The sequence below is a fragment of the Channa argus genome, chromosome 14 (assembly GCF_033026475.1).
Source record: "Channa argus isolate prfri chromosome 14, Channa argus male v1.0, whole genome shotgun sequence".
NCBI lineage: Eukaryota > Metazoa > Chordata > Actinopteri > Anabantiformes > Channidae > Channa > Channa argus.
The window spans coordinates 24,722,514-24,744,202 of NC_090210.1; the positions used below are offsets into that span (position 1 = coordinate 24,722,514).

Consider the following 21,689-nt stretch of genomic DNA (forward strand, 5'->3'; position numbering starts at 1 on the left):
TGCTGCAGGTGGAGGAAATAATAGTATGTGAACTCACAGCACTCAGACTTTATCTTTACAGCAGTGGAGAGTTTCTCTGATCACATGTTACTCAGTGTTTGGGTGGGGGAGGGGTGGCCCTCAGCCATTCCTTTATTCAGCGGAACACACGGGAAAATGGGCTCTAAAGGTACATTCAGTCCTTCCTTTTATAACGAAGAACCCAAAAACTTCAAACTCTTGAAAGGCGTTTTGTACAGGACAGACAGAGTATGAGAAATCTGAAAAGTAACTAGTAACTCCAGCTTTCAGACAAACGTAATGGAGTAAAATGTAAAAGTGAAAAGAATGTAAATTTAAAATAAATGAACTTTTCCTCTAAAATGCAGGAAGTAAAGTACAAATACTTTGGATTTGTACCTAAGTACAGTATTTGAGTAAATGTGCTCAGTGACACTTGGTCCCACAGTCTGTGGTGTTTCCTCAGCAAGGACGAGGACGAGCCGTCTCATACATGCAACACACACCACAGGGTTCCCTGCATCCCAGGAGAATTCCTGGAGTACACACACACACGCACACACACACACACACACACACTCTCTGACATCTAATCTTAACACACTTATTATAAGGATAAGATTCCATTCAAACAGAACAGTCCTGATAAGCTCCACACCTTTAACATGTGTGTGTCTGCAGACACAACCTACGAGGCTGCTGCCCCCAACCGCTGCCTCCAGGGCCAATTAGTCAACAGAACAAAAGAAAATAAAGTTGAGGATTTTTCTTAGTTTTTTAAGTGGTTCTCTCTTTTAATCTGTACATGAATTAAACTGCAGAAACTGTTCTCACCACTAAATGGACGTTTAGTTAATAATTATGCAGCATGAGTGCGTCTCACAAAACGCTCTCACTTTCTCTACCTCCACCGGATACAGATGTGGCTGGAGGCATGAGGACTGTCCCTTTCTCATCAACACAATATCTGAGGGGAGGTCCACTTTGACTGGAAGATGAACTGATTAGGACGTGCACTGAAACTGTACGTGCACTGGTTGGAGGACGAATAGTGCACTGGATTTTCCAAAAGTTCCCACAACACATAACAACAGAACGCAGTAGAAATGCACTGGAATACACAGAGATGCTGATCTAAAGACAAGAATAGGAACAGGAGTAAAAATACAAGAAGAACAAGAAAAAGCACAATAATAAGTAATGATGATCATCTTTAATCATGGGGCATCTTTCACAAAGTCATCAGGAGAAAAAGGTGCATCCAGAAACTACTCACAAAAACACCTCTAGGACAGAACAGCAGCACCAACACACTGCTGCTGCCTGGAAACGCAGCTGCTCTCTTGAAACAACCTGCAGATATTTTTATGTATGTGACAGTTTTAGTCATTAGTTTCCTTCTTAAAGCTTTTTTTAACCAGTAACAGTAAAGAGTTTCCCACTGAAGACGTAAAGCTCAGACTCACACTTTCTGCCTGAATAAAAAACAGTCCACAGTCGCTCACTGTAGTTTTTTATCAACCAGGAGGACGCCGGGCATTTGTTGGGGAACCGAGGATGAACCCACATTTGGTCTCTAAGGATTTTTGAAAGTAGTAACAAAATCTGTCACGAGCAAAAGGGTTTCAATAGTCTTTGGACACAGACCTCATTGCTGGTTTGAGGACAGATAGTCAGAGCCATGTCCAGACTTCACTGACTAAAAGAAGAGGAAACCACTGCTCTGCTGCATGTATCACTGATGATCAACTGGTGACTGAGCTCAGTCTGTGAGTCACTGCAGGAAGAAGGAAAATTAGAAGATTCTTGTATTCACTCATTTTTAGTTCAGGTTTGCTGAGCAGAGCAGATGCAGATAAAGAGGACAGTGGGTGGTCTGCTCTTTGTCTGACTGTGGTTTTCTTCGCTTTTCTGTCCCATTGTTCAGTTTGAGTTGAAGACACCTGATTAATCACCTGAAGGATCAATGATCAGTTTGTTCTAACATCACTGCAGTTATTGAGCCTGTGTCTGACTGAGACTGAGCAGCATCTCCCGTTTGTCTTTCTGTTCTCAACAAGGTGGTTTGATTTGAAGACGACACAAAATGACCAAAACGAATTAAAGAAAAGACAAACAAACGATGTGACGGCCTCATTGTTATTTACCTGCATCACAGGGGACAGTTGAAGAAGGAGACAGTGGACATTTGGATGTTTTTACCCTGTAGTTCATCATCAGCAGAATTGGAGGCTGAACCAGCATCTGGTTCTGATCCTGATTCTGACACTCAGCAGAGTCTCCAGCAGAGTCATCATTCCTTTATTCCTTATGACATGAGACTGTGTGTGTGTGTGTGTGTGTGTGTGTGTCTGTGTGTGTGTAGGGGGTTCAGCAGAGGCTGATGATGTGGTTTTGTTGGTCTCTGTGATGTCATTGTGTCCATAACCTCAGGAATGAAAGCAGAGAGGGAAAATGTTATCGTAACTGATAACTTAGACACACACACACACACACACACACACACACACACACACACACACACACACACACACACACACAGCTTCCTGTCAGATGCTTTTTTCCCTGGAATTTACTCATTTCCAAAGGATCCAAATACTTTCCCTCTGTGTGTGTGTGTGTGTGTGTGTGTGTGTGTGTGTGTGAGTGTGTGTGTTAGGGGCCCAAAAGTTGTTTCCACACTCTCTTGTGAGCCGGGATCCAGTCCCTATGAGTCCACTTGGTGCCTTTTACAATGCTGACTTGGTTTCAGGTCAGTGTTAGTTATATACTGATTATAGTTATATAGATTATAGACATTTTATTGACTTACATCTAAAAACGGGACGTAAGTCAATGGAATGTGTGTGTGTGTGTGTGTGTGTGTGTGTGCGTGTGTGTGTGTGTGTGAAAGTTCTGTTATCTTAGGACAACTCACACTGTGTGTGTGTGTGTGTGTGTGTGTGTGTGTGTGTATGTGTTTGGGACACATAAATTTACAAAGTTAGCGGTTTTAGCTGAAGAACACTGATGAGTTCAGGTTATAGCATCACAAACTGCATCATCCAAAGTGACTTTATCAACTCCTCTGTGAAACCTGAACTTTCTCACCATGTAACAGGAGGTTTTATTTATGAGTGAGACTTTTCAAACTCACCCCCCTGTTTGGTCTATTGTTATAATGCAGTCAAACTCTGCTTCCTTTTCCCTCTTGATTTGCTTCGTTTGCACTTTTCTGAACACATCAATTAGAACCACAACAACTGGTTCTGGTCTGGTCCCAGACAATGTCTGAGAAAGAGATTTTTTTGAAACGTCTGAACCAACTAAACTAACTAGTCCCTGATCCGCATCTTCATGTTTCTTACTTTAGTTTAACCTCTTCTGCTCCCTCATGTTGTTGCCCACTCATTTTTCTGTCTCTCAGGTTAAAACCATAAGTGGTCAGAAATGCTGTGTTTCGTTAACATGTTTCTGGACCTGCTTCCTTCATTCACCACAGTACACTGAGTTATAGTGATGTGCTATAATGTCTGTTTGTGTGCCTACAGCTATGGAAGTACAAATGTGTGTGTTGACAAAAATAGCAAGATGTATTAATACACAGAAAATAGTCAGCAGGAAGCTGACAGACGGAGTAAACCCAGCATGGCGTCAAACATTTGTGCAGACTGAAAAGCAGAAGTAAAGAGATGAGTTAGCTGCTAGTATTTGGCAGATTGAAACAAAACCAGTAAAGAGGTAACAGGCCCCAGAAGCATCAGTCCAAAAAAAAAAAGACTTAATCTGTGAGAAGCTTTTAGCAATTCGGCCTTTAATGACAGAATGACCTGTGTGACAGAAAAACAAATGTCACCTGCCAGAGACAGTCCACCACCATGAAGTCTTTGCTTCACTTTACTGGTTTATTTTGGAGAAGCTTCCCTCCTCAGTCCCAGACAGATAAATCCAGCGTCAGCTCAATTAAAACGTAACTGCTTCATTGTGACCGATTTTGTCTCCATGTCTGTGAAGCACAGTTTTATTGACACATAACAGAGGTAGGACTTGTGCTGCACAGCATTTGAATTTTCACAGGACAATTTGTCTCTTCGGTGTCCACATGTCCACTAGGAGTTGCAAAATGAGCATATGTCTGCAAACAGCCCAAAATCTCTAGTGCACACAGACAATGTTTTTTTCTCAACATGTTTGGAACATTTCTGTGCGCTGATACCAGACTGTGGTCGATTGGAGGGCAGGTAAAAGTCGATTGCAACTCTTCTTAAACTGCAACTGAAATGCAAAAATAACATAACACGTGCAATGTGTTGCTGACAATTACAGTGGTAGATGTTTCAAAGAAAAGAATATACGATTAAAAAAATAAAATAGACTAAAATAGGTCCCTGTGGTTCTCCACAGGAGGAAGTTAACAATCCAAATGGGAACTAATCTGTCTCGTCAAAACAAGATACAAATCGAAGCTAAACCACAGTCTGAATGACTCAGAATGACAGTTGAAGAAAAATACAGAACTATAATCTCATTACTACCAGTTTAAAAACACCTTTGAGCCAACTACAGCTCTGAGACTTCAATTAAAACTTTAGCAAATATTCCATAAATTTAAAAGTTAGTGCAGTTTACCAAACAAATTGATAATAGAACAATACATATGAGAACAGGAACACAAGGGACACGTTCCTTTACTTTCAATGTAAACTGCATCTTTAGAAGCGAATTTTTTTTTTTTGTGCCATGTAAACTCACATTTTTACCTTATGTGGTTTACTGTTATTATTAGGTTTTGTTATGTTTTATGTATTTTTCGGTGTAATGAGAGCCAGTCTGGTGACTCCATGAAGCAAAACTTGTTTTTATGTTGGCTAAAAGATTCTTTTGACAGTGAATTTCAGACCCATCTGATTACTCCAACCAAGAACAAGCCAGTTTTTTTTAAAAATGTAAAAACTTTATTTGGCCACAACACAAACATAATTACAAACAGTTAATGCCATACAGTCCCTGACAGCGCCACATCAACATACAAGCAAAAACAAAAAGCTCGTACAGGTTTCCAGTGAGCAGTGCCACTGATCGCATCAGTTTGAACAACACTAACAACATCGTATCAGTACCACGTCCTCCTCGTCACAGTCTGCTCTTCTAGCTAATTCCCATTTGCCCTCAGTAGCTAGTTTATTATAGAAACCTTTACACACATTTTCTCCTGATTGGTCTGGTACATATAGATATTCAGATCGGAGATGGATTTCTTACCTCTCAGGCAGCTCGGTCTATGTTTTAACTGTGGAAACACGAGTAAAGCTGGGTTCACAACAAATATGAAATGAGGACGCTATTTGAAATGTTTGGTTCCTGGTCACAAAGCACAGTAGTTTCACCTGTTAGTGACACTAACAACTAATTTTTTAAGGAGGGTTGAGCTTTTTCAGTCCACCCTTAGGGCTTTGACCCTTTTCCACCAAAGAACCCAGAACCTAATGAAACCACGGTCAAATACGTAGGAACTGCTTTGGGATGTTGGGGATTTCTGAGAAGTGAACACGGACTGTTTCAAATGCTGGATCTACCACTCATCTTGGTTTATGCCCGTTGGAGAGGATCTGGGATTACCCATGAGACCTTTGGGTTGTCTGGTGTTTCTGTGTACTTCTGCAGAGGCAGACCTCAAGCTTCATCCATGCAGGGCTGCACAGTTAAAGATACCTACTGCTGTTCCAGAACCCGGTAACTGATACTGACACATTTAGGATTCAGGTAACATTTAATGCCAATAAATGCTACGTTAAAGGACTTTGGTGTATGAAAACTTGGCCTTATTTCTGTTATTTTACTTTCCTCCATGCTGATGTTATAATATTCAAAACATAAAAGCTAATATTTTAAGATTTAAGAACAGACATTTAACAGCACTAAACAGAACTTTAACCGAACTGCCTATTTCTTGACTTGTGAGCATAGCTGCCACCTTTCAAGATCCTAAGACAAGGCTCATTTTCCTTCTAACACAGTTTGTGTTTGTCCAGCAGCTCAGCCTATCGTTAAGTACGACCTCGGCTACTGAGGCTTTTTCTGAGGTAGGAACTGCAGCCGAGGAATCAACTAAAACAAGGTTCCTCCGGTGGCTTCCTGAGAATAGTTCTAGAGAAGGTTATTGTGGTGGAAAAGGGCCTAAAGTGATGATCCTGCAGATCAGTGCTGCTTACAACAAAAGGTCAAAGCTGCATTTACGTCACATCAGACGTCCTGATGAGTTACCCATCAGTCGATAGGACTAGAGATCGTTGATCTGGGAATATGAAGAGCAGATTTACTAAAGAGTTCCTGTCAAGTCAAACAGACCCAGCTAAAGTTGATCATGTGGCTCTTGTCGCTTCATGTGGCGACAGAACCCGAGGACTCGTTCCTTTGGTTATCCCTCGTTGTTTGAAACATATCAATATCTTGATCATGGCAATCAGGGTCAAGGTATTTGACATGTTGTTCACGGTACTTTAACGTGTTTATGCCCCAACCAGTGATAACGGTGGCACATGTGAAGTTTTTAAATGTCAGTTTAAGACTGTTCTTACAACTACCTGAACTGCTATGTTGACCTCAGTTCTTTCTGAGGTCTGAAACCAGGCTACGTAGGGTTCTAAGAACAGTTTCTCACCCTACAACACAGGAGTAGAAACAGCATTTACCACATGATTCAGACTCAACCAAAGTGGTCATGGATCGTATACAACATATTAATGAAATAGTTTGGGCAACGTGTTTCAGCTACACTGGAGGAGAAACAGGAAGGTTGGTAAAGGAAAGACTACAGCGTAGAAGTTGTTGGGTGAAGTCGTGTGCTTTTATGCTGAACCTGATCCCAGTCTTCCCAGAGAGTTTCCCTGTTTCTCCTTCAGTTTCTCATCACACAAGTTGCTGTGGATCTGTGACCACATTCATTTCTGGTTATGTTGTGTTTGATGCTCAATAACTTAGTTTGAGTCTGAATCAAGTTGTTGCAAGTTGACGTGTGTAAATCTGATGTGACGTAAATACAACTTGAGCAGAAGCTGAACAGCTGATACTAAGACCACCTTTGCTCAAAACAAAAAATTAAATTTTTTCAATCAAGTTAAACAACAAGTGAGGTTAAACGAAGAAACATTAGCTAAGATTTGTTCAGTAGTTCTTTTGAAATTTGGACCACAACACCTTGTCTCCGTGCATCGTTCCAGTTTCTGTTCTGCTGAAGAAGCGCTGAGTTAATTTGGCTGCAGCATGTGTTTGATTTGCTTGGAGGTAGTCTCATCGTTCAGATGTTTGGTTGTATACCTGAAGAGGGATGGGGGGGAGAGGGGGGGGGTTAAAGGTCAGTCAGGTCAAAACAGGGGGCATGACTTTACAAGTCTGTAATGAATAAATAAAACTCCTAAACTCACACTCACAATAATGGGAACAATTATATTATCTGACCATTGTTTTTCAGCTTGTGACCATAAAGACCTTAAAGGTTAAAAGAACAAAGTCTTTTAACCATCATTTCATTTGATACTTCAGTGATACTTGGTCATTTTCTGCATTAATGCCACTTCCTACAACCCCCCCACACACCAAAATGCCTGATTGTGATATTTTTAAACAAATATGCCCACAAATATTGTGAAGCCTCATAATTCCCCTGTGTGTGAGCAGTAGACAAAGTTCAAATTCAAATTCAAAGTTCACATCTAACCAAGTACAGACAGTAGAGAAAAGGTCTTCATTCTACTGGCACATTAATTTAAAGGTGTTCACTAGTACTGGGACATGGTAGAATGTGAGGAGGTGTCCACACCTGAGAGCGTTGAGTAATCCCTCTACACTGCTGGGCGGCTGCTCCTTCAGGACTCTGATGCAGCCTTTCATCTGCAAATGACCCAAGGAACCAAACTTTATTCTTCTTCACAAATCAATTATTATTGTTGTCTCTGCAGACTAACGGAAATACACAAGTACAAGTGTCCGAGAATGTACTCGGTTACTGTTTACCCCCTGGCTGAACTGTGTGTCATTGAAGTAAACGTACGTCTATGTTGGAGGTCTTGACGAAGGCTCCGGCCGGATGAACGTGGTCATACAGGATGATGACGCCGACCATCACACGGAGGCAGAACAGCACCGTCTCCTCACTGGTGAAGCGACTGCGGTACTCCCTACACACACACACACACACACACACACACACACACTGTGAGCTGATGATGGACTGTGATGATGATGCTGATAATGGTGATGATGCGTTCAGGAACAGGTCAGGACTCACGGTGTTTCCAGCATCACTTTACACACGCTGGCCATCGTGCTCAGACATACTGTTGTGTTTTCAATGGGGACATCTGGATTCTGTAGACAGACAACAGGACAATAAAATTGAATTCAAAAGCAGCAGGTTAACAAACATGGATGACGTCAGCTTCCCATTAACCATCAGGACATGTGCAGAGTGAAGCAGCTCACTCTGCTGAGTCACAATGAGCTGTGTGACGTCGCCCTCTGCTGGCGATTTGTGAAAACACACAGTGAAGAGTTTGATGCTGTGCTGGTGACACCTGCAGCCTGATCTGCTCCTCACAGCAATAAATCATCTTTAAGCTCTGCACAAATTAGTCCTTTTTTTAAAATTGTTTTCTCAATGTATGTTAATGTCCAAGAGCCATGTGTCACTTTGTGTAACGATTAACATCATCGTGTTGGTTTGTTCATTTTCTGTCTCTTTGTGGCCTGTAGGCCCGTTTCATCATCGACGTACGTAGAGAGACTGACATCTTGTGTCTAGAGGTTTTAACACTTCTTTTGTGCATTTGTTCCGAGCTTTGACCTGGCTGTGAAATGTCTTACTTGTCCTCTGGAGTTAAAGGTGAAAAACATGAGTCTGTGAGCATTTCAATTAATTCCCAAATGTGTTAAATCAACACATGAAACACGGACTCACATCTGAGACGAACTTTGACGTTGCGTCACTTAACGTCTTCAGCATCGGCGTGGCGCTGGCGTAAAACAGCGACATCCGATTGGCCAGCTCGTTGTTGACCTCATTTCCTGTGTCGGCCTGGGGGGGGAAAGTAACAGGTTGCCAAGGAAACCAAAGGACCGTTATAATGACATACAGTATTTACGGTTTTATTCTGAACTTTCTCCACTCAGATAAACATGTTTAACTGGTTACTGACACACACACCTGCTCACTGCGTTTACCGGCCGCTCAGTAATCTGATTACACTCGACTTCTGCAGCAGTCAATTTCTTTAGCGTCATGTAAACTAAAAACCCGGAATCTCGGCCACGTGTACACACGGTCAGATTAGGGTCAGGCTTTTTCTACGTTCACATGTGCAGGACAAAGGTCTGCAGACAGGGAACGAAGAGACGGTTACAGGGAGCGAAGCTTCGAACTAAAACTGAAATGGAAAAAAAGCGGCTGTGATGCTCCAATATAAGTTGGATGTAGAGGAGTAATCTGATTACTTACAAATGATTCACTGTAATCAGGCTACTACAGAGCAGGTAAACCCGTTTCCAAGTAAGTATCTAATGTCATAATCAATTATTTCATAATGTGATATATTTTTGTCCCTGTTTATGTTCATACACACACAACCTTGTTTTCCCGTCTGTGCAGAGACAGAATCAGACGTGTGGGACTGAGTGTTGGGAAACGACACCAATGCAGAGACATGTGCAGTGTTTCCATGTGATTACTGCTGCAGCCATAACAAGCATTAAGTGTTGCAGAGTTTGAACCACAGGACGTTTGGCAAGAGGGGACACACACACACACACACACACACACACACTGCAGCCTCTCCTTAGACAGTGAGTCCTCAGCTCCACCTCACAGCCACACAAATAAACATCTTTTCTGACTCCACATGTTCTAAACAGAAGCACTTACCAAAGTAGTTTTTCATTAGATCTTTGACCTTATTCTGCATTTTATATCAGTTTAATTTATTTTTTCATTCTAGTCTGATAACCATTAAAGTTCTTGAAGTCTTGACATATTGTTTGTCGACCCTGAAGCTGAACTGTGACCTGTACAACTGTGCGCTTGTGTCTTACCGACAGGTTGTTGATCCTCATGCGGCTGATGGTTCGGCGGTAGTAGCTGAAGTCGTTCTGAATGGCCGGGTTGGTCATCTGAAACAAAGACACCAGAGCACAGATGAAGACCTTAAAGAGGAGGAGGAGACATAAAGCTCGGGAGGAGGAAGACTAGGACGAGGACGGGGAAGTGCGGGTCGCACCTTCAGCTCGTCGAAGCGCAGCGTGAAGTGCAGGATGTGAGCGAACTGACGAGCCAGAGCCTGTTTCTGCTCCAGGTGCTGAGTGGGAGTCGAATCAGAGCTGGTGAGGATGTCCAGGAGACACAGCAGACTGGACTCTGAGGGGAGGGAGAGACAGAGAGTCACCGACAGGAAAACAGAAAGAGACACGAAGGACGGGGGAGATGAAGAGAGATGGGGAGGAGAGTGTAGATGGAAAGAGAAAAGGAGGATGGAGGAGACAGAGAGAGACATGAAAAACATTTGATTTGTCTTCTGTGTCTTTGACTTTTTAAAATCTGCTGTGTGCAGTAAAACTGTAACATCTAGAAGCCCTAATCATTGATGTACTGTTAAAGTCTCAGCAGTTGGACAACTAAAAAATGTAAAGTCTGTCCTGTGGGTGTCACCAGGGTAGAGGTGCAGATACTGTTTTAAAAAGGACATGTTATCTTTGTCCACTGTCAGGACTAAATGCTGATGAAACGTTCCCCTAACTGCAGAAGCTGCCTGAGAATTATTATGTTTTCTTCCATATTACTCACATCCAGTTGTAGTTGTCTGAACTGATCATATACAATTTAACTGCTGTTCCTGGGGACACTTTGACCAAAATCCACATGGACCTGGGGACACTTCCACCTGTTGTTGCTTTTCTTACATTTTTCTTACAGCTGGTGGCAGCAGAGGAGCGACTGACCAACTGAATCTTAGCATTTTATTGTGTTGGGAGCGTGAAAAAAAGAGCGTAAAACTACTATTGTTTCGGGTTCTTACCGAGCTTCTGGGAGAACTCATAGAAGGTTTTGAGTTTAGTGACCAGAGGGACCACAGCTGACCAGGCCTTCTCCTGCACCTGCTCCACACCAGGACTCTGGATCGCCTGAGAACACACACAGAGCCAGTGTGCATCTAGTTTTTAGCACTAGAACTGACTGAACTTTTGTGGAGAAAGTAAAGCCTGTTTTTACAGCTCCACCGGGATCAAACTAACTGCTGTTTTACTTTTGTTAAATTGCGTTTAAGCCCCACAGCAGAGCTGTACACTGAACCTCCTGTACAATCCTCTCATGCTGCCTACTACCTGTCGTATCTCCTCTCCTGCTCCTCGGTACGACTGCAGGTCTTCCAGGATGACCTGAGCCTCCGTCAGGATCTGGTTCACCTTCTCCCACACCTCCGTCTCCGACTGCGAGGGCTGAGCGTCTGCAGGGAGACACACGGGATCAGAAGGTTGAGCTAAATTAACGAGATTCATCCAAAAAAATCAACTCAGTTTCCAAACATCCGGGTTATTGTGGCTCCGCAGCCTCATTAAAAATTCACATTTTCAATATGCTGTGTCCAGTGAGTCTGATACAGTGAAGAAGAAGTGGAAGTGTGTCAATGTGTCTTCATTTGAAGACACTTAAATAGATGTCTTAAATTAAAACGTGTTTACAACAAGTGTTTCTTTCGTTTCTAGTGTAACAAACTGTAACAACAGTCATCTGATGGAACTTTACACAAAAAAGTTTCTCTCACTACAATCACAATTTGATTGCTCATTTTCTGTCCTTTGTTTTTTATCTGTCCAATATCTTAACACCTTTTCCTGTTCAGAGTCTTAGACGTCATCGGGCCAGAGGCCGGGAACACACGGACAGGTGGACAGTGTGTTACAGAGGTGATACACAGAGACAATCTGTCCTATGTGCCGCGGATTTACAGTCAGCACTAATACACACAAACTACTCACAGAAAAGCCACTGTGTGTGTGTGTGTGTGTGTGTGTGTGTGTGTGTGTGTGTGTGTGTGTGTGTGTGTGTGTGTGTGTGTGTGTGTGTGTGTCTTACTCTCAAAGTCCAGGAAGAAGTTTCCAGCATTGTTGTCGATGTCCCGGGTTAACACCTTGATCAGGTTTCCCATGCTGCCAACACATAGAACAGTTTCAGACATGAACCATGAAGCCACACAGAGGAAACAAGTAAAGACATGGGCTGTAGTTTAGTTTACGTCAGAGAACAGAGTACTTTAACTAAAGTACGTTAAAAAAATAAATAAACTTAATTTATTGAGGTAGGTTTCTGTGATGTCATGATCACACAGGAAAAGCACAGAATAATCAATAATGTCACTCTACATAATGACTGTATCTGAATTGACTGAATGCCTTTGCAATATTACTTGAGTAAAGTTTCTGATACCAGATTTTCACTTTAGAGATTATTTCTTCACTGTTTTAATTATAGTTTTACTTCAATTGAACATTAAAAAGTTCTTTTTACTACTGCCTAGGAAATACTGCAGAGACCACAGAAAGTAGTTGGAGTACTGGTACTTTTGCACTTCAAGTCAATTTTGGAGCATGTACTTAGTACTTCATCCTGAGCTAATGGTTTACCATGGAGTACTTTTTAGGAAAGTACTCACACTTACTTTGTCCTCTCTGCCCTGCCCCCCCCCCCCCCCCTTTTCCCACCTGTAGCTCCTCAGCTCGTTCCCTGTGGACACAGTCCCTGTCTTCTCTTCCAACGTCTTCTAGCCAACCTGAACCTGTTGCTTCCTGACACCTTTCACCTTCCCCTGGTTTTGGACACTCCGGTGAGTCTGTCTCTCATTTACTGAAGGCCAGTGTACCTGAATGTGTGTGTCCTCTCTCTGCCTGCTGTTTCCCTAAACTCTTTGTGACACAGAAGACTGCAGCTGATCAGCCTCATGACAAAGGGACTGATTGGTTAATATCACCACTTTAGAAAAGAAGCCTGCACAGGTCTAAACTTTCTCTGCAGGTCGTCTCTTAGCTGTTAGGCACCAACAGGACTGAGAACATGCTGCATGTGACAAAAATACACTTCTGTTTCATAGCAACAACGACACCTCACTTTCTTTCTTCGCTTTGGTAAAAACAGTCGCAAACTGGAAATGGGACAAAATACTCAGTAACAGTGAAACTCAGCAGAGGTAAAAATAACAGGAGGAACATGCAAACACAGGATGCATAAAGGGAACCCAATTATCCAAAATACACTTTCATTTACTTGAATTCAATCTGGTGCAGAAAAACTATGTGAACCCTTCATCTTTCTGCAGCAATCATTCACTCGTTTGTGGGGCTGCTGTAAAACCTCACATTTCTTCTACTTTAACCATTTCTTTGGTGGAACGGTTTTGTCTTGCTGCATGATCCACTTCCTGTGGGGCTTCACTTCACACAGTCCTGCTCCAGAAGCAGGAGCAGATCCTGATGCTGCACCATCATCACAACATTCTTCCTAAACCCATGAATGACTAATGTTTCTGTCTTATTTATTTGACTTCTTTTTCAGTTTTAGCTTACTGTAAATACTACAATGATGTGGAGGAAATTCCCCACAAAAATTGAAAAAAAAAATGAAATTTCCTCTTCTCCTCCACAGTGTGATCCCACTGAGGACGAGCTGTTACACAATTCCGTCCCATAGAACTTTTAAAACCTTTATCCGTTCAGCCCTCCACAGCAGCAGCTTTGTGTTAAAAACCGTAAAAAAGAGGAAGTGATGAAGTCTCTGAAAGTTTGGCCTAAATTTAAAACAGAGGAAGTAAAGCAGACTCAGCAGCAGCTTAGAAAAAGTACCACAGGTTTGTGTCTTCGCGACAGTACAACAGCAATTCCACTATTTAAAGAACCTGGACAGAAATAAAAGTATTAGAAGCAACAACCGAGTTCATCATCTTTAATTTCTCTGATTGTTTTTCAGATCAAATGCCACAGCGTCTTTGGAAGAACGAACATGTGACATTTTCTGGTGATTTAGGGGATTTTTCTGTCCTGTTAGTTACTTTCCATTTTGTTTAAATTGCCCAAAGCCCTAAAGGCAAAGTGTCCTTTCCTCTGTGAAGCAACCAGAGGACAGCAATGAAAGGAGAAATGCAAAAAGGTTTAGGCCTGTGGAACAGACTAAATAATCTTATCCTGGTTAGTTTTGTTGTTTAAACGTGCACGGTGCCCTTTACACTAACACATTTTTTAATACAGAGGCCAAGTTTTCTCACCTTGTCTGTGGAAAATGTTCAAATAAAGTTATTCAAAACGTGTTTGATCAGCTGGAATCGGTCTGATGCGGCACCGTTTAGTTTCATTTCACGTTTTGTTTGATTGTGTCAGCTCCGCTCAGTCACACTCAGGCTCACACCCTGCTGCCTTCGCTCTGCTACACTCGCCCAGCTGCTCTGCTCTGTTTGTGCCTAAAGCCTCGGCGTTTTCAGAGTCTTGGGTTTGGATTATTCCTCTGTTGGACTGGACCCATCCCCATTGGTGCATTTAGCTTAGAGATTTGTTGTGTTTCCTCTTTTTCTTTAGCCCTGCCCAGTTTGAGTTTTTTCCTTTTTAGAATCCATTTATATCTTGTACCAAACCTTCCTGCCTCCTTGTTCTGTCCTTATTTGGGTTCTACCTCTAAGGCTCATTAAGTGATTTTAGACATAATGAGTGTGGGGTCAGTTTTATATGTATAAAGAATTAATAGCTCCCTACATGTGACACAGAGTGTGACCCATTTGTTTCTGAAAGGTCAGAAATGGTGAAGTCTTCAAACAGCTCCATCAGAGACACATCAGATTGTATAGCCTCAAACATCTGTTTGTGGTAAAGGATGTGAACTTGGTTCTACTTTAGGGGTACGTCTACATATTTGCCGCTAAATTTTCCACTGACTTTCCTATATCAAAAATATCTCTCTACTTTTAGTTGAAAAATGCATCCAGATGACATCACTTGGAGGAACCATCAGTTCAGATCATCTCACACGTTTGTAGTTTCTAATCGTGGTCAAACTGCTTTTCCAGAGCTCCCCTACATCATATTATCTGAACTCCTAATGATGAAACTCCTGCGGGTGATGTCATTTGGAGGAGTTTGTCAGCTACAAGCAGAGGAATATTTAAATATACGGAAGTCAGACGAAAGTTTAAAACCACTAATGTACATTTACACCCTAAAGCCACAGAAAGCAAGTGGAAATTTGGTGAAACAAACTGTTTTCTTGATGGTGGTCTCATGAACACTGAGATTAACCAGTGCAATGGAGGCTTTTAGTTTCCTGGACGTCACCGGGCCTTCAGTGTGACCTCCTGCACTATTTCACACTTTGCCCTTGGTATGATCCTTGTTGCTGGACCACTTCTGATGGTAAGAAGTGCTGGTGCTTCTCCAGCCAGATGAGCATCAACAGCCTCTTCAGGAATCTGCTTTGTTGGAGCCATGACGCACTTCAACAAACTTGGGCTGTCAACATCAAAGTTCGACAGTGAAGACCCAGATTTGTCCTTGTAACATGAGACAGGACCTCCCAGAGTCTCACCTGGTTGTCACCACATTGTTTAATCCACCTGCTCATAATTTCCCTTTCAAATTAACTGCTAATTCTACAGGTTCACATACTTTTGCCACACACAAATATTTAAGATTATTTCCCGCAATAAATGCACGAATAAGGCTGTTTGAATAAACTGTCAATGAGTCAGACTGATTCACAGCTAAACATCTGTTTTTTGATTGTTTGGACCATAATTATTTTCTCGTTGAGAGCTTGGTTTGTAAAATGTTTGAAAACCCTTTTTTCAGTGTTAATATTCAGTTTACTGTAACAGAAAACAGAGGGGAAAATGGCAAATCCTCACACCGACGACGAAGAGGATGGATCTGCACATTTGTTCTTAATTTCATTTTCTATCAGCCAGTCAATTATAGTTTCAGCTGTTTGATAATATGCAGAACACTAATGCACAACTGACAGGATCCATTATGTTCAGTCATTACAGATCATTTAGCTCCTTCCTCGTCTGAGTGATAAGGAATGCAGTACTTGTGACAGAGTACTGTGGTATTTATAGCTGAAGCAATTACTCAATAGATTAGTCAATGCACAGAACCTTACTCCAAATCTGAAGTGATTTTAATTTTATCTCATGACAACAGACTGACGGATTCCAGCTGAACATCTTCAGGTTTGGACTCTCTCTCTCTCTCTCTCTCTCTCTCTCACTTGACTTGTAATCGTGTAGTAGCATTTCCACTTCTGATGATGAGTATTTGATTGTTTCTGTAGCTGCACATGGAGCTCGAGTCCAGTTACAGTAACAATAATGCACCGTTTACATTCACGAGTTTTAGCTGTGAACAGGAGGTGAAGCTGTGCAGCAGCAGCTTCCTGCAGGAGCCAAACCAAGTTTCACACATTAAACGCTGAACTACAGTTCTTCATTTCAGTGGTAGAAAGTAGCTTAGTACACTTACTCAAGTACTGTGCTCTAGTACTTTCATTATCTGCTGCTTGCCAACTACTGCACTTTTACCCTAGTGCACTTACAGTACACTTACTTAGTACATGATAGCTGTAATTACTAAACAAAATTCAGTAGAATCATCCGATATTTACTGTGAAATGCAGCAGGTACCCAGCAGTACATGAAGTACTTCACATTCTAATGATTAAATTGGAACATGCGATGATCAGAACAGAGAATAATGGTAAAATCTGCTCGGTTCTCAAGTGATGTACACATTAACGCCTCAACCAATAAATCATTCCGCATAAAGTACTTTCACTGTAGGTACTTCAAGGATTCTTTGAGCTGATACTTTTCCTTTTTGAATGCACGACTTGAACGCAGTATTTCTACACTGTCACAGATACTTTAGGTTTTTTTGGGAGGGTATGTATATTTTTACTAAAGTATTGCTCCGTAACCTCCCACATGCAGCGTGTACCGCTCGCAGTACTCTGCAGTATTGGCTGGCTGCTGGTTCCGCGCACAGTCCAGACGCATGTGGTCACGTACCTTCAGTGAAGCTCCGTGATGTGGACGCTCTTTCAAAGATCTGATCCCGGACCACAGTGGAAACTGCTGCTGACAGAGTGAAAACAAGTTCAAGTGTTTTCCTGGACAGTCTGCAGCAGCAACAGCGGTCTGCAGGACCTGACATGTCTGGTCTGAGACCAGGATCCACCCAGACAACTGATCCCCCCCCCCCACCCCCTCCGCCTCTGCTGATCCACCAGTCCTCCCCTGCCCAGAACTCGCTCCCCCCCCCCCAAGTCCTTCTGTTTCTCACCTTCGCTTCGCTGATCGATGTCTGCGGATCGACAGGGTGTATCCGGCTCCGGAGTGTCCTTGGTGGTCCAGGTGTCTCCCGGTGCCGCCTCCTCTACATGCTGCGTGAGTGCGAACCCGGAAAACAGCCGCTCCGCGCTCCGTTAACTATATAAGGAGTGATTTCCTCAAGAGGAACTGAAGGCTGAGCCAATCGATGAGCCGTGAAGGCAGCAGCTGGGGGGTGGGGGGCAAGAGCTGCACCAGCGAGGAGGACGGCCGGTGTATGGAGGACCAACACTGCCGGCAAAAGTAAAAAACCATGTGGCGAAGTTTAAACAGGTTCACTATTAAAAACAAAGTGGTTAGATTAAAACTTTAAATGTTTTAATTTATTAAGTCATAATTAGAAGCTCAGTAGTTAATCAAAGGACCAGTTAGGCAAAGCCAGAATCAAAATTTCTAATCCTTAATCATATTTTAAAGTCAAATTATATTTCTTAAAACAAATGTAATAATAATAGAGGTGTATCTCAGGATGAAAATTAAAAGAAATGTAACTTTTGGTCTTTAAATGTTATGTACAGTCAGATATTGTTACTTAGTATCTCATAATTTTGACTAAAAACATAAAATCTTGTGCAATCCTGTTAAATCTAAACTTCTTTTTAAGTAAACGGTAACACATGAAGGTTTCGTAAAATGTTTGCAAGCCAATTCTTGGTTCTAGCGATAAAATGTTGAGGATTACTGTAAATGTCAACAACTATGGTCCTGTTCAGACTCACAGACTTTAAGGTTAATGCAGAAAAAACACAGTGACTTCAGGCACAATGTATTTATTTTGCTTTGAAATCAAACCACCATCTTTTTCAAACTTTAACCTTCAAAGTTTCTGTTGCCTAGATTTCAAGCTGTCTGGAGTTAAACTCAGGTCTGTAATGTTGTTTACCAACCACCTCTTCATGACTCTGTAGCTGTTAATAAATGTAGCTCTTCATTAATCAAAAAACAAACAACAAAAAAAAAACCAACTTGCCCCTGAACATAATCCAGACATGTGTCCTATAAAATCTATACAGTTGTGCAGCAACTAGGAAACAGGATTACTTTGTAATTTGAACTTAAAAGTTAAAAAGTTTATTTAATAGCTAATCTTCTTTGATTGTTGCAGTCCTAAATCTCAATTACTATCTTGTAACATACGAAATAGTTTTTTACATATTGTGCTATACCTTTGATTTAAAAGTAGTCACTTTTTAAAAACACAACCCTGTTTTTAAAAAGTGAAAAGATTGACTTACCTTTTCCTTTTTTATAATAATTAAAACATACTAATAATAATAATTCTAGTCACTCAAGGTCACCACACACAAAAAGCAACAAATTACAATATGAAAAGCGCACAACAACAAACAAATCAAACTACCTAAAGAATGAAGATGGTGTAAAAAAGGTTGTAGTTAAGTTACAGTGAGAAATCCCCAAAAATAAGCCATTTTAAAGAGATGAGTCTTAATCTTTGATTTGAATAGAGAAGGAGTGTCTCCTATGAATGCTGCCTGGGAGAAAATTCAGAAGCAACTAAGAGTCCATAATAGTCAAACCTGCAGAAGGTGTGTGACCTGTATAGGAAGGGGTATATAACTCTGAAAGAAAGGGTGGAACAATGTTATGAAGGGCTTTAAAGGTAAGGGGGATATTTTTAATTGATGGGATACTTGATGAGGAGAATTCTGAACTAGCTGAAGTTCATTGGGAAGCTTGTTTGAGATGACAGATTACAGAGTGTTACAGTAGTTAAGACAGGAGAAAATAAGTCTTCTGTTGGTTGAGAAAAGGAAGAAAGCAGTCAATGGTTAAAAGATGGAAGTATCAGGTTTTTGTCATACTATAGATATGGGATTTAAAAGATAAGGTTCTATTGAAGAAAACACTTGAATTCTTAATGTGGAGAAAAGAGGAGACAGAGAACCCATATGTGAGAAGCGAGAAAGTCTCAAAGTTAGGGTGGATCTGGTGCCTATCAGTCTTAATACAATCAAGGTGAAGAAAGTTAAAAGTAAACCACTACTTTATTAATACTTTATTGCATTTATTGCACAGGCTTAGTGGATAGAGTTGAGTATCATCTGCATAGCAGTGAACACGAACAGCAAATTCCCTGAAAATATAACCAAATTGGGAGGCAATTGGAAACAAGAGAGCCAAGGACAGAGCTTTGTGGGACTCCAATAGTGACGGCTGCGAAGAAAACATAGTTAGTTGTACAAAGTGGGTACAATCAGAGAGGTATGCCAGAAATGGCTGCAGCTACTAAGCAGTCCATCAAGATCTGATGTGAAACAGTACAAATATCCACATATCCAAACAGGACAAGAAAGGTTAAAAGTTCAGTATCAAGAGCTATTATCAGACCATTAATGACCCTAACAAAGGCCATGTCAATTATATCTTTATCGTTTAATCTTTAATTAAAAACTAATACAGTAAAGTGTCCTAGAATCCTGGCTTCAAAAGTAAAAAATGTTCCTATCCAAAATGAAAATAAAGGCTTTTTGTGTCCTATATAAAATTAGTGCTATAATAAAAATATTATACATTATATATTTTATCTTATATATAGCATAATATAAAACTCCCGTTGGGCCATTACACAGCTATTACGGCTTCTTCAATGGATAATTCGAGATGTAAGAAGATATTTATTTTCTCTCACTTACATCCTAAAGACAAAACAATTTACAGGTCAATCAGGAATAAATGTAAATTTCTTTTTTACAGTATGTGAAGTTCATATACCTATTGAAATAAATGCAAATTTTTTTAACTCATATTATTCAAGTCAGTATGTAAGTGTGTAATATCTCATGTAATTTAGGCCTGTTTGGCCTAAATGAATGGGAACTATAATAATACTGTAGTTACATTTGTTTATGATTCTTATCTTTTTATCTTAATTCTTTAGTTAGTTAAAATGCATCAATTTCAGCTTTAGAATAAAACAAAAGAAAAATCAGCTCATTTTTGTCCACAATGATCATGTTTGTCTGTTTTCTAATGTTTTTTCATGAATAGTAGTGTCTTTAAGATCTGGTCAAGACACTCAAAATTGAGTTAAATATGTTTTACACATAATTGTACACATACAGTCTTTGCAGCAGTTCATACACTCTTTTATTTACATGTTGACTTCATTAAAATTATGCAAAAATAGGAAATTAATGTGGTTTCATGAGCAGTGTCATGGCAGCAGAGGAAGTACTAAAAATGATCCTCTTGTTGATAAGAGAAGTAAAAAAAAAAAAAAATCTACAATACTGTAGGCAATAAACTGCGTAGTGTATGAATCACAGAAAGATAGTGGTATTATAAAAACTGTTCACATATGCATGAATGGCACACTAAAATTCAAAAAAAGGAACAAATTGTAATTTATTATTTTAATAAGCATTTAAATTGCAATCAAACTATGGTGTAAGGGTAAAGTTAGCAGTGTGAAAAGTAATTTGTATAATTATCAAACGTAATATATCATTTTGTTTTTTCAGTTTCTTTATGATGTCTCAGTCAGTTTATTATAGAATTAAAAATCGAAATATTATATGTTTTCGTTAGTTTTCACACATGTTGGTGAAATGTGTAAAAATGGACATGATGTGTGATTATTGTCAAGTTTCAGAATCAGAAATAATTTAATAATTCGCAAGGGGAACATTTCTTTGCTTCTCGGGTACAGAGTCACATTTTTACTCTTTAAACAATATTAAAACACTTAAGGTGAAGAAAGTTCTAAGCAGTTTGTGAGGCAGCTACATTAAAGGCCACTGTACCAAACTTCACTGACAAAACAGCCGATTTTAATTCCACAGGTGGTTGCACATGATTTCAGAGCTCTGCTGCCCCCTGCTGCACAGGGCTGCATTACTGCATCCAGGTGAGTGTGACCTACTGTAATGTACAGTGTTTGTAGTGTGGGCCACTGTGCAACCACGTTTCTAGAAAAGCTGAGACACTATATATGAAATGTAAATAAAAGCTGAATACAATGACTTGACATTAAAAGCTTACATCCAATATAAAATAGTGCAAAGACAACACATCAAATGCTAAAAGTAAGATATGATTATTACTTTCTAGATACGTGCCCAGCTTTTGGCTGTAAATGTCACAGCACCTGACAATGATATTCATGACATAAAAAACTTTTTTTAAATAAAATGCAAAGATGCCAAAAAGAAAAGGCTAAAAAAAAGATGACATCTATGGAGGGAATTGAAGAGAAATGTTCAAAGAGAGGATAAAGGGGAAGGAAGAAGGAAAGATTTAAGGAGGCAGAAATACAAACAAGGAGGATGAGAGTGTTTGAAA

General features: G+C 40.5%; 1 protein-coding gene across 7 annotated transcripts; it reads right to left on the bottom strand.

The window, feature by feature from the left end:
• Positions 1–4,911: 4,911 nt before the first annotated feature.
• Positions 4,912–17,524, bottom strand: LOC137098389 (CYFIP-related Rac1 interactor B-like). 7 transcript variants are annotated; one of them, XM_067474602.1, is made up of 12 exons: positions 17,341–17,524; positions 17,067–17,135; positions 12,101–12,174; positions 11,350–11,504; positions 11,043–11,148; positions 10,248–10,384; positions 10,063–10,140; positions 8,936–9,052; positions 8,267–8,346; positions 8,030–8,156; positions 7,799–7,869; positions 4,912–7,296 (listed from the first exon to the last, which is right to left on the bottom strand). In XM_067474602.1, the coding sequence occupies exons 3-12, from the start codon at positions 12,171–12,173 to the stop codon at positions 7,227–7,229; spliced, it is 1,014 nt and encodes a 337-aa protein (XP_067330703.1). In that variant the 5' UTR covers position 12,174; positions 17,067–17,135; positions 17,341–17,524; the 3' UTR covers positions 4,912–7,226. The 7 variants fall into 7 exon arrangements, with proteins under 7 accessions (XP_067330703.1, XP_067330702.1, XP_067330706.1 ...); XM_067474601.1 differs by having other exon boundaries at positions 17,067–17,132; positions 17,341–17,523; XM_067474605.1 differs by having other exon boundaries at positions 11,350–11,471; positions 17,067–17,132; positions 17,341–17,517.
• Between the last annotated feature and the right edge of the window lie 4,165 nt (positions 17,525–21,689).